The 12,575-nt window shown below is 49.6% G+C and overlaps 1 protein-coding gene across 2 annotated transcripts in view; it reads left to right on the top strand.

Annotated features, from left to right (window-relative positions):
• The window catches only part of GRIN2A (glutamate ionotropic receptor NMDA type subunit 2A), a 79,080-nt gene extending 66,959 nt beyond the window's left edge, over nt 1-12,121 (top strand). For both annotated transcript variants that reach the window (XM_058157822.1, XM_058157823.1), the window contains 3 exons: nt 1,977-2,164; nt 3,045-3,283; nt 4,609-12,121. In XM_058157822.1, the coding sequence (XP_058013805.1) occupies nt 1,977-2,164; nt 3,045-3,283; nt 4,609-6,384 (2,203 nt within the window). In that variant the 3' untranslated portion in view covers nt 6,385-12,121. The remainder of the gene's footprint in view (nt 1-1,976; nt 2,165-3,044; nt 3,284-4,608) is intronic.
• Nucleotides 12,122-12,575: the final 454 nt, after the last annotated feature.

Raw genomic sequence — 12,575 nt, 5'->3', positions numbered from 1 at the left:
CCCTCATGACTCAGCCTGGATTTAAAAGCAAAACCCCATAAAATACCTTCTTTCCTCCCACTCACCCCCCAGCAACCCCATCTATATCAGAATAGAAGCCGGCTGGCAATCGATCAAAATATTATTTTTATTGCATTGCCTGAAACTCAGAAGGGACCCAGGGGCTTCCTGGGACCCCGTCTGGAAAGGGCTTCGTCCACACCTCCAGCAGCAAAGCTTGACTGGGGAAATGCAGATCATCCTCGTTTAGTGACCTCAATCGAGACTGGCATAGTGACTGTCTTACCCCCATATGTCACTCCAGTCGCTAAAGGAGGCGGTCGCTAAATGGGGACTGTCTGTAGCAGTCCGTCGTGGAAGGAAAGCAAGGAAAAAGCTTCTCACTTGGAGGGCGTTGGGTCGTAGAGCCTCATGGAAGAGTGAGACCCAACCAGAGAAAGCTCTGCTGGCATCAATCAATGGAGCCTCCATGCCCAGGGGCGGCCTGCTTTCCGCCTGTGCTCTCATCTGGTTGGGTGCAGGGAACCGGATTGGTCTCTGCTGAGATCCGGCTGGGAATGCCACCATCTAATGCCGAGATCAGGATCCGGGGGTGGGAGGGGAGAAGAGGAGAACCCTAGGAAGACCATTCCAGCGCCACCTGCGCCGGCCGTTGTGTGAAACAGAATGAGCTCCGATCAATAGATCAGGCGTAAGAAAAGTGGAGATAAGATTGCGGAAGGATTCCTCAGGCCGTATTTATAGAGCCCGAAAGGGGCTTTCTTGCACTTCTCAAGAATCCAGCCGTGGCTTCGGTTGCAGTGTGACAGGCTTTGTCACCAAAAGAAGCAAAGCCCCATGCTAGGGGTGTGTGTGTGTGTGTGTGTGTGTGTGCGTGTGTGTGTAAGGCGGATTTGCCTGGAATAGCAGCACGCAGAAGTTTGCTCTGCGTTCTGGGGAGGGGGTCCCTCCAGATCCCCCCAGGACCAGGCTGCTGCCGTTTGAAAAATTCATGTTTTATTATGCATTCTGATCGCTCATAATTTTGCCGGTGAATTTAGTGTGTTGTAAGCTGATTATTTTGGAGGAACGTAGCTTGGAAGGGCAGCATGCAGCTTTTGAAAAGAAGAAAAACCAGCCCTTAAAATCAGATGAAAACGGTCCTTGAGGCTTCCGATTGTGCACTGTCATCATACGAAACCCTCCCCCCCATTTCATCCCGAGGCTCTTCCCTGAAAACCAGACTTTGCGCATCTGCAGAGTAGTTTTGTGGTCAGACTGGATTGGCACAAGCGTCCATCGAGGGATTTCTGGGGATCCTCCCTCTGGCCACCTGTGGTCAGGTCAAAATGGCCCAGGATGAACAGCTTAAGAGAACTTCTCCATTGGAAAGGAAATGCTTTAACTGAGGGGAAGGGAGAAGGGAGAGGGTGAAGAGGAGAAGAGAGGAAGGAAAAGGATGGATGGAAGGAAGGAAGGGAGGGAGGAGAAGGAGAAGGAGGTATGGTGATGACTCACTAGAGATTGAGAGACAAAGGAGGACATTATTATCTGACTGTTCTCTTCCTCCATTCATCTTGGCTTCTTCTTCCCAGCTAGGAAGGAGTTGCTTTCAAAGCCCAAAGCATTTGTCCAAATCTGAAGGAGCTGGAAACCCAGAAGTGGGACCTTGCCCCACGGGAAAGCACCTGTTTGGGGAAGGGGGGCCCCCCCAAAGGTCTGGAGCTCTGTTGGGCTGGGGGCTGCCGCCCTCTTGCGGGGCATCTCCCCTCTTCCGGAACCTGCAGAAGAAACCTGTGAAGTGAACAGCCGGAGTCAAAAGCTGTGCAATGACCTGGAGTTGTACCATGGGTCAAAGTGGCTCTTCTCTCCCTCCTAGCTTCTTTCTTCCTGCTCTCCCTGACTCTTCTTTCCCAGCCCTGGATGGGTCAAGGTCTGGGATGCAGCCATGCGCCTCTTTCCCTCCGTCGGCTGAGCTTCCCTTCTTTGTATTGCAGGAAGCTGGATGCTTTCATCTACGACGCGGCAGTGCTGAACTACAAGGCCGGGCGGGACGAAGGCTGCAAGCTGGTAACCATTGGCAGCGGCTACATCTTTGCCACCACGGGCTATGGCATCGCTCTGCAGAAGGGGTCACCCTGGAAGAGGGCCATCGACCTGGCTCTGCTGCAGTTTGTGGGAGACGGTGAGTGGCAGAAGGGCCTTCCTTGAAGGAGGCTCCTTCTGTGGAGCCAGGAGAAGGAAGGCGGTTTCTGGGTGATGTCAGCTGGCCATGATTACAATGAGCCCCCAGCCCAGGAGAATGGAGCCTGGAAATCTGCAGGAACCCCACCATTCCTCCAATTTCATCCCTCCCCCCACATGGGAACACCCCACTTAGTTTCTAAGCATGGACGAGATCAGGAAGGGGGACCCCCCCCCCCAGTTGAGGCTCTGGGAAATTTGTTCTGGTGGGAAAGAAAACTGAAAACGCCCAATAAAAACCTTCTTTTGAGAGTTCTACAAAGTCAGGGAAAAGAGAAGCAGCCGGGTTTTTAATTTCATTTCACTTAATTTTGCTCTTTGCGCAGATGATCCCATCTCTTGGGGGGGTGGCATTCTGGCTCCCTCCAACATTGAGAGGGGGAGTTGGGGGTGCTGATCCCCTGCCTTTTGCAGGCCTCACGTTCCTCCCATCTGAAAATTGGTTTTTCTTGTCAGGTATTTTATAACCTTTTTGCCTTGTTGCAAAGGGAGGGAAGCCATCTTTTCTGTTTTCAACACCTCCTTTTTTCCCCCTAGCTGAAAAACGACGACATAACCACCAACATCCTTCGCTTTAAAAAAAAAAGCAGAAAGAAGATAATATGGGGCTTCAGTGAACCCAGATTCTTGTATTCTTTTATAACTCTGCACACTCTAGCATTCTAGCTCAGTCAGGGGAATTTCCTTTAACCCAAGGCAGATTCTGCTCCTGGAGGGGGAGAGGCTTGGTGACCAGATCTCCATAAGGAATCCTTGAACTCAGCCTCCTTCGTGTGGCCCTCCTTTCCGTCTCTCTGACCTCGGCTGGCCTTTCTTTCTAGGGGAAATGGAAGAGTTGGAAACCCTCTGGCTGACCGGCATTTGCCACAACGAGAAGAACGAGGTCATGAGCAGCCAGCTGGACATCGACAACATGGCGGGCGTGTTTTATATGCTGGCCGCCGCCATGGCGCTCAGCCTGATCACCTTCATCTGGGAGCATCTGTTTTACTGGAAACTCCGGTTCTGCTTCACTGGGATGTGCTCCGACCGGCCGGGGCTGCTGTTTTCCATCAGCAGGGTGAGCGTGGACACGAGTCGGGCCCAGGAAGGGTTGGGATCCGAAGAAGGGCGGGAGGGTTACTCTCTGGGCCCCTGTTTGCAAATGCAATGGGGAGCAGACCAGAAGGGCCCCTGAAGGGTTTCTCTCTCCAGATGATGATGGGCTGATGGCAATAATAGCAATAATTTGCCTGCCCTGGCTCCCAGCCACTCTGAGTGGCCATTGAAGGATGTGCTTCAAGGGAGCTCATCCTTATTGGGTACCAGTGATTCTTGAGAAAATGGGCAAAACAGGAGGATTCAGGCCTTCCTACCTTTTTCCCCCCTGTTCCGATCTCAGCCAAGGGGAGGGGGAGGGGAGGATTTTAAGGAAAGAGCCTTATACAACTCCAGTGGCCAAAATGGGTTTCATTCCAGGACCTCAAAGCTGCCAGTTTATCTTGAATTTTCATGTATTCTGCACCAGAGCACCTTGGGCAGATCTTCCCAATTAATTAGGCTGCTTCACTAAGTGTAATTAACATTCTGAATGAAGTTACTTGCCTCTGAGAACGCAAACTGGTTGGGTTTTTTTAAAAAAAACCACTTTCACCAGTGGGTTCCTACTTCCAAATAAGTTGGTTTAAATGCAAGTTTTTAAAACTTGGAGCAGTGTCTGGGTTGATGTCCTTTAATTGGTTAATTGACTCTACAGTTCTGTTCTTGTCAAAAATTATACAGAAATAATTGGATGGAGCTACTCAGCCGTAGAGCTAATTATCCCAGAACAAGGAAGGAAGACTTCAAGGATTGTGTCACTCAAACAGAACCCGCCTTTCCTGCTGGTTTGAGGAATTTCTTAGGATGTAGCTGGCACCTGTATGGTGGGTGACGTTATGGGCTCCTCCCACCCACTCAGCCTGGCCTCTGTTGAGAGAGGCAGCCAAACCACCCAAAAACTAGAGTGGTTTGTTAGGAGGGATTATGTAGTTATGTAGCTAGTTACTTCTGAGTACAGGTGTTACTATTCAGAAATTCTTGAAGATGGACAATATGGGGGAAGAGATTTCTTTCCTCCTGGACTCTCCATCTAACGGTACCTGATTTCCGTTTCTCTCTTGGTTTAATTCTCCAGATGGTCATTGTGAAAAGTCAGTTTACTTGAGTTGAGTGACCCCTCATAACGAAAACTCTGCACCAAACTTACTAGCATACAGTCCCCCCCCCACCGCTGTTTAATAATCCAGGTTTTAAATGTGCATTAAATTCAAACGATGCTTCCAAGAGTGCCACCTAGGAAGTGTTTCCCCCCAGTTCCTCCAAAAAATTGGAGACTAAACCTCTTTCCTGTGGCTTCCCCTGCAGGGTATCTACAGTTGCATCCATGGGGTCCACATTGAGGAGAAGAAAAAGTCTCCCCACTTCACCCTGACCAGTTCTCAGACCAACATGTTGAAGCTCCTGCAGACGGCCAAGAATATGACCAACGTGAACCCCGGGCGGATCAATTCCCCGCAAAGAGCAGCTGAATTCATCCGCCGTGGATCGTTGATGATGGACCTGATGATGGAAAAGGGCAGTTTCATCTTCTCGGACAACAACCGCCCTCTGACCCCCAAGGAGAACATCTTCAGCGACACCACGAACGAGCTGCAGACCTTCCCTGCAAACCGCCACCCGGATAATCTCAACAACTACGTCTTCCAAGGGCCGCACCCCCTCACGCTGCACGAGTCCAACCCGAACACGGTGGAGGTGGCCATGGCGGCCGAGGCCAAGGAGAACTCCCGCCCGAGGCAGCTGTGGAGGAAATCGCTGGAATCTCTGCGCCAAGACTCCCTCCGGCAGAGTCACGGTTCTCAGAGGGACGATGGCACGGGGGAAAGCCGGCGGCACTCCCTGAAAGGCCCCAGGTACCTCCCTGAAGACGTCCACTCGGATGTCTCCGACTCCTCCAGCAGAGCCACCGGCCACGCTGACGGGGAGAGCAACAGCAAACCCCACAAGACCAAGGACAACGCGAAGAAGAGGCCTGCGTCGAAGTATCCCAAGGATTGCAGCGAGGTGGAGCTGACCTATCTGAAGAGCAAGCAGTCTTTACCCCGGGACAAAATCTACATCATTGAGGCAGACAAAGAACACAGTTTCCACCTCGATGTTTCCCCAGAGTACGTGGAGAACATTATCCTTCCTGAGTCGGCTGACTTTTCCAACCTTTATCAGGATCGCAATGACAGCTACCGGGCCCCCGAGCAGAGCAACCAGATCCCCTTGACCAACGAGGAAAGTCTTCCAAGCAATGGCCAGTACAAGCTCTACCCAAAGCACTACGGCACGAAAGATAAAAACGTGGCCTACGGCGAAGCGAACGAGCGATACCGGCAGAAGGCCACGCACTGCCGGAGCTGCCTGACCAGCCTGCCTAGTTACGCGGGGCACTACTTGAGCCGCTCACCCTACCGGTGCGGCGCCTGTGTGCGGATGGGTAGTCTCTATGACATCGAGGAGGGCCAGATGCTGCAGAGCCCTGCCAACTCCGGGCCCCGGGAAGAACTGTGCCAGCAGGACTGGGCCCAGGAGGAGAAGAGCCAGCCACCCCGGAAGAGCAAGCTGCAAATCAGCAGGCAGCGTTCATTTGACAACCTCTTCAGCAAGCATCGGGAGGGCAACGGGGGCAGAACGGCCCGCAGCATCAGCCTGAAGGAGAAGGAGAGGCTTCTGGAAGGGGGCCCCTACGCCACCCTCTTCAGGGCTCCCCAAAGCAAACACTCAAGCAGCAAGCTCCCCCTCTTCTCACGCACGTTGGACGATGGTAAGAGGATCAAGTCGCTGTACCTGGAGTGCTCGGCGGAAAACCCTTTTCTGCGTTCTTACTGTGACGACCAGCACTTGGTCCTGCCGTCGAGTCCCGCCGGCCTGCACAGACAGCCGGCCTATGACAGCGTCTCCAGGTCATCGGTCAAATCGGCGGCCTCGTACTTTTCCAGAGATGGCCGGGTCCACAACGACGCGTGCGTTTCGGAGCACGGGATGCCTTACGTGGCCACTCAGAACAGCCTGTACTCTGCTCCACGAGGGTTAAACTCCTGCAGCGACAGACGGGTCTATAAGAAGATCCCCAGCCTGGAGTCGGACGTGTAGCCCTGACCTCTAGGGGGACGTAGTTGCCAGAGGCCAAAAGGGGCAGCCCTTAGCAGAGCGTTGGAGGAGGGGGAAGAGACCAGTTGCCTTGCGTAGATCCCATTCCCATGTGCTCAGTTCCACTAGAAAGAAGGAGCAGGAAGAGGCCGTGGGAAGGGAGAGCCCACTCCCCAGGGGCCACTGCACGGACTACACTATCCATAGTTCTGTCTCCCCCCTCCCCCCGTCAATTAAGTTTGGTGAAAAATCTCTTCTGCTCCAAGTAGAGTTCCAATTCTTGATCCAAAGGAATAGCCATGCAAAGGAAGGCCGATCTGTAGAGCAGATTTGCCCCCTCCCCCACCACAGGGATGGTTGAAAGCAGGATGCGAGTGGCCATCGTGGCTGGTCACTGCATTGGGAAAAAGCTGCACCCCCGGTTGGCAACTACCTTGTTTTTCTCCCAGGATGGTCCTTTTGCCCCATTGGTTGGACTCCGTCCTCCTAGCACTTTCGCCCTCTGTAATTCTGCCCTCCCAAAATTTTATTTTTTAACAGAGAATAAGCAATATGGTATGCATGTACTTTGACACAGAACAAAAGCTAAACAAAACAAAAAGCAAGTTTAAGAATGCGTTTGCACACTTACCGTGGTAAGACTCATCCAAGAGATTAGAAAGATAGTCCTTTTTTAAACAAACAACTATATATCGCTATAGCTCTATGATTTAGCCTCATATTTATTTTTAAACACAGACAAAAGAAAGCAAAAAAAACAAAAACAAACAAAAACAAACAAAAACAAAAAACAAACCTCAGGGCCCATGAATGGAATCAATATTGTCTTCATCTGTCTCTGTCTTGCAGAGAACCAGCTGCAATTCACCCTGGACTCCTCTTCCTCCTCCTCCTCCAGATCTCATGGCAAGGAAAGGCACTGCTGAGGTGGGTCACTGGCTCCACGCTGGGCCTTCAGCCAGGAAGAGGGGTCTGGGGGCTTGTCTCAGGAAAGGAGGGCCAGTGACCCCCTCCTGCTCCCGGCTAAGAGAGAGGTCCTGTAGTGGCCGGGTGCCCTGGGAGAGGCCTGTGGGGTCTTCTTGGACTAGCTGCCAATCTGGAGAAGGCCCTGGGCCTAGGCATCCAGAGCCCAGACAGGAACCAGATGCAGGAAGGTCTCTGTGGCAGAGATGATCCCGGTGGAGGGTCTGGAAGCCTGGGATTTAGTAGAGCCAATTGGGTAGGCCCCCAAATTAGCACGTGAGGCCCCCCCCCCGTCGGTTGAGACAACCCTTGTTCTTTTGGGTGATACTAAGCGTTGGTTTGCACATTTCTGTCCCCACAACTTCCTTCTTCCTGATCCTGCGTGTTTGGTGTTACACAGGAGGTCCAGGACTTTCCTTGGCAAGGAAGAGAATGGGATAGCCTTTGTCCGGTTGGATCCTCTGGGTGATGTTGTGGCATCAGGGCAGTGGAAAGGGCCCGGGGGCTTTTGAGGTGGGAGTTGGGGATGAAGGTAGCTGTCGGCCAGGGAGCCTTGTCCCAATTGCTGCACTGGGGTCTGAGGCTCATCAAGCGAGAGGAGCCATTTCTGGGAGGTTGTCCTCTGATGGTGGAAGTCCTGGCCTTTTGCTCCAGTTCTTGAGAAGACGGACATTGTTTGCACTTTAGGAACAGACCCGGATAAGAAGGAAGCCAGGGCTGCTGTTACGGGAATCAGCGCTTGCGTCTCAAAGGGATCTTGTTGCTTTGGGAATGATCAGAGTAGATCCCAAGATGGTCACAGCGTCTAGGGAAAACTCTTCCCTCGAGTGGAAGGCCATATTTCCAAGGAAAAGCAGTGGGATCGGGGACTGAGTGGTTTGGGGGCTTTGCAACCCCTGCTTGTAAATAATGGAGCTTCAACCTCCAGCCCCTGCAGGACCAACCTTGTCATGTCTGGAGACACCCCTGGTCCCTCTTCTTTCTCTGGTGAGACAAATGCGGAGCAGAAACCCAAAACAAGAGGAGGTGCTGGAATCCTCGTTGGCCCAAGGGGTTGGACCTGTTGGATGTTGGTTTCTGTGCCCCATCGCTTTTGTTTTATTTCACAGCTCATTCTGTAGCCGAATTAGGTGGTTGGAACTGCGCTGCCCAACTTCCCACCTAGCAGCTCTTCATCCCTGTGGAAGGAGAGCATTTTTCAGTTTTGGTGCAGGGGGCAGATACGTCTGCACAGCACGTAGACCTCATAATCTAACTCCACCCCCAAGGTTTTCATGTGTTTGCACCTCAATGGTGGTATCTCAGGGCTTAATAGTATCTGTCTTCTTGTCTCCTCACCTTGATTCAAAATACACACAGACAGGCACTTCCATTAAAACAGCCGCAATTTATAATGGTGGGGGAATTCCACCTTGACTGCCCACTTCTTAATATCCAAGGCCAACAGTCATGTGTATGGAACGGACTTCATCTAGCTTGGGAGAAGCTCTGTCATAATGACTTACTTTGTTTTCAGAATATCACAATCATCTGTATGTTTGGAACCGTCGTCGATTTCTCTAAACAAGTTTATTTTAAATATGTAATATATGCACCTAACTTGCATAACCTTGGAGTAGCAAGGAGAACATCACCCAAGTCTTCCTAAATTAGGGACCCGCTCCAGGTTTGGTCTAGGGGTGAATTTACACACTTGCGTTCAAGGCAACCTTATAAAACCTGCACTGTGAATACATGTCAGTTCAACACGAAAAGCAGGAAGAGAAACGCAAACAAAATCTAAAGGTTTCAGGTCTCCATTGGCCATCCTGCTCCAGCTTCAGTTGCAGGCTAGGGGATTCTGGAAACAGAGGAGAGGGGTGAGGTTGGGCTCCACAGCCTGTTTGAGAACCGCCAGGGAAGGGTCCCAATCCACTGCTTTTCAGCATCGCTGCTGAAGAGACGGGCCCAGCAGGAGTCTCCTGCTTGAGCAGAGGGTTGGACTAGAAGACCTTCAAGGTCCCTTCCAACTCTCTTATTCTGAGTCTCTCGCTAGAGGCAGCCTCGGGTCCCCTGGTGACCTCTTGACTTTTAAGAATCGGTTAGTCCTCCTGGACACGTGGCCTTCAGCTGGCTTTCTCTTCAAGGAAGGTCAGCATTTCGCTGAAGAACATTATTCTATAGATTTATTTATTTATTTACCAAATTTATATGGCCGCCCATCTCATGGAAAGTGTCTCTAGGCGGCGTACAACAGATAGATCATCTCAGGGTTGAAACGAAGAAATGGAAGATTGGGAAGCTGCAAGTTTTCATGTAGAAACTTCTGCAGTTCCGGAAAGCCATGTTTACATGTTGTTCTCTCTTGGGGGTGGGGCTGGTGAGAGGAATGAGGTGACCCCCCCTTGGGCGAGGCAGGCCCACCGCCCTTTCCCAGGCTCCTGATTTGGGAGGTTTCATCATGTCAACTGTCCCTCCTCCCTCCAGCTACCTAAACTCTTGTAGGTAGAATCTCTGCTGGTGAAGCCGCGGTTGTGTATTCCGTCTACATTTCAGTTCTTAAGAAAGAATCCATGTAGGGCCCGCGGCAGAGATGAAGCAGAACCTCCCTGATTCGTTCGCTAAACATTTCTGTCAAGATCTCCAAAATGTTCCTGGGTGGCAGGATCTCCTCGGTCCTGAATCTTCAGCGAACAGGTCTTTTCAAAGAGAAATCTCCGGGAGGGGTTCAGAAAGAAAAACTGCGCCCAGATCCTATGTTGGTCTGCTGAAAACACAGCTGGTCGGCTCAGCCAAGCATCTGCCTTTTAAAAATCCAATAAATCTTCTATTAGATAGTTGTAATATCCTCCCCCCCTCCACACACACCAAAGTTTCTTTCTAGCGCTGTTTACTGTTGCATCCTTGAGAGAATAATTCCTCAGAGGTTCAAGTGTTTGGATGTCAAATTGGTACATCGCACTACACGGGCAGAGAAATCTCTAGCTGGCTCTGGTAAATAGAGCATTTTGCAGATAAAGTGAGAAGTGCACATAACAACTCTCCCCCCCCACCCCGCAAAAAAAAAAGAAAAGATTTGGGTAACTTAATTTTTCAATGCTCCAAATGAATGCAAGCCCAAGTTTGCTAGGGAGTCAATTGTGACCCCAAAATGCGACCCTCCCCCACAACCCAAAGGAGAAAATCTCTCCTAGGCAGAATAGCCTAACTCTTCACACACAATACTCTTGGTTGTACATGTACTGCTAAGTGCATTTGAAATACAATTAAGGGGGGGGGACCACAATGCTTGGGAATTGGCATCTATCAAGCCACCCTCCTCAGCTGCCACCCACCAGATGTGTGAGGCCTGGAGCTCTGCAAATGCTAGGGGTCAATTCCTTGCACATCTGGGGAGGGGCTGAAGAGATTACAGAAGAGTTTGTCATTTTGGAATACAATTTGCATAGTGTGTATATGATGGTGAAAAACCAGATCACAAAGAACTGAATGGGAAGCTGGCCAATTCACCATTTCATGTATAAACGTATGGTTGGGTCAATTTAACACAACGCCACCACATTACAACAATTTCAGTGCTGAGTTTTTTTCTGTTAATATTTGAAGGACATGAACTTCTGAGCAATCTCTTTTGCACCTGCCAAGTGGGTTCTTCCATGAGGTGCCCTCCCGAATTGATACACTCATCAATAACCAATTCATCCCCATGACATCCAAGTTGACCCATTGAGTTCTTTTGCGATTCTGTCCTACACACCTTCTAAATTGTATTAAATAGATATGAAGACTCACTCCTGTGACTCGTTCTGTTTCAATCTCTTTGGACCCATGGGTTCTGATGCATTTCTGTCCTTTGGAGCCCATCGTAATCTTTATCAGGGCTTCTGGAGATGCTTGCCCTACAGCTTGTTCTGAGGAAGCATTGAGCAGGCACGTCTCCTGGTGAGCATCCTTGTACGATATTCATGTATCCAAGCACCTGCTTGTTGCATTCATGTATTATGCATTTTAGATGTACATGCACACCAATGTAGGTGTTTAAATACACAGGAAGTCTTTACTGGAGTCACTTTACTAAAAGCCAGAATTGATACGGCAGTCCTATCCCTGGAGGCCACCTGGAAGGATCCATTACATGTCCAAATCAATACTCGGTATTGATGTCATCCAGCAGCTAACCTACATTGTGTGAGTTGGCTATCAGAAGTGGATCATAAGCATTTTCAGCACACAAAGCAACAGTTATAGGTTTTAAAACTCAACCATTTTAAAATATGCACCCACACTCAAAGGCTCATGAATGAACAATCTGTCCATCCACAATTGTAGATGTCTTTAAAAATCTTACATCGATAGTTGGATCTGCTGGTCTAAAACAGATACAGGATTCAGGTAAAATTTTGTTCGTTTGTTTCTCTGTTCTGTACACTCAACGGCAGTTTTATCTTCATCTGCATATTTAAACCCAAATGCATGACTAAGCACTTAATACTGTATAAATAATATTTTGAGACATATCTACAAAAACAAACCCACAAATGTTTGCTTTAAACTTTTGTTGATAGAAAAAAGTATATAATGACTACTATTGTCTTCAAATTGTATTGTATTTTTCATTTTTGTTAATGATGATGAAGAGAAGAGGAAAAAGAGAGAGAATGAGAGAAAGATGCTAAGGGAGTGATGGAACTGAGTGTTTGCCTATGTTGAAATGTACATACCTGTCAGAGAAAACACGTGCCAAGTATAACAAAATGTACAAAATGTAAATACATGAAAAATTTCATTTTTCTAATAAAGATAATTTCTGCCACTTGATACCAAAATAAGGGGCTGGGGAGGGAAGGAGATCTCAGTCACTCTGTTTTTATAGTGGTTTTCTCCTTCGGTATTCATTGCTTAAGCCCCCAAATGCCTGAGAACGCTGGGTAGGAAGTCCCAGGGGGTTCCAAGGGATGGGCTGGGCTAGTTAGAATATCTTCTGGGTTGATTCTATCATTTCTCCATCTTGTCAAAGCTCAATCTTGACTTGTTCACTAGAGTTGCAAGGAAGAACATGCTGAGATCCTAAGTATGTAAGGTTTGTGTGTTAGCCTATAAAATTAGGGAGGTATGGGTCCCTCAACCCCGGGTCTATCCCCACGAGCCCTGGAAAGGTATTTTCCAGTTCATAACCTCTGGAGGGGTGCTGGGAAGCCAATCGGAGAAAGTCCGAAGGATTTTGGCAGCAGTGATGCCTCCAGCAGAGATGG

Source organism: Ahaetulla prasina, chromosome 14, assembly GCF_028640845.1.
Source record: "Ahaetulla prasina isolate Xishuangbanna chromosome 14, ASM2864084v1, whole genome shotgun sequence".
Classification (NCBI taxonomy): Eukaryota; Metazoa; Chordata; class Lepidosauria; order Squamata; family Colubridae; genus Ahaetulla; species Ahaetulla prasina.
This window is presented reverse-complemented; position numbering and strand designations above follow the sequence as displayed.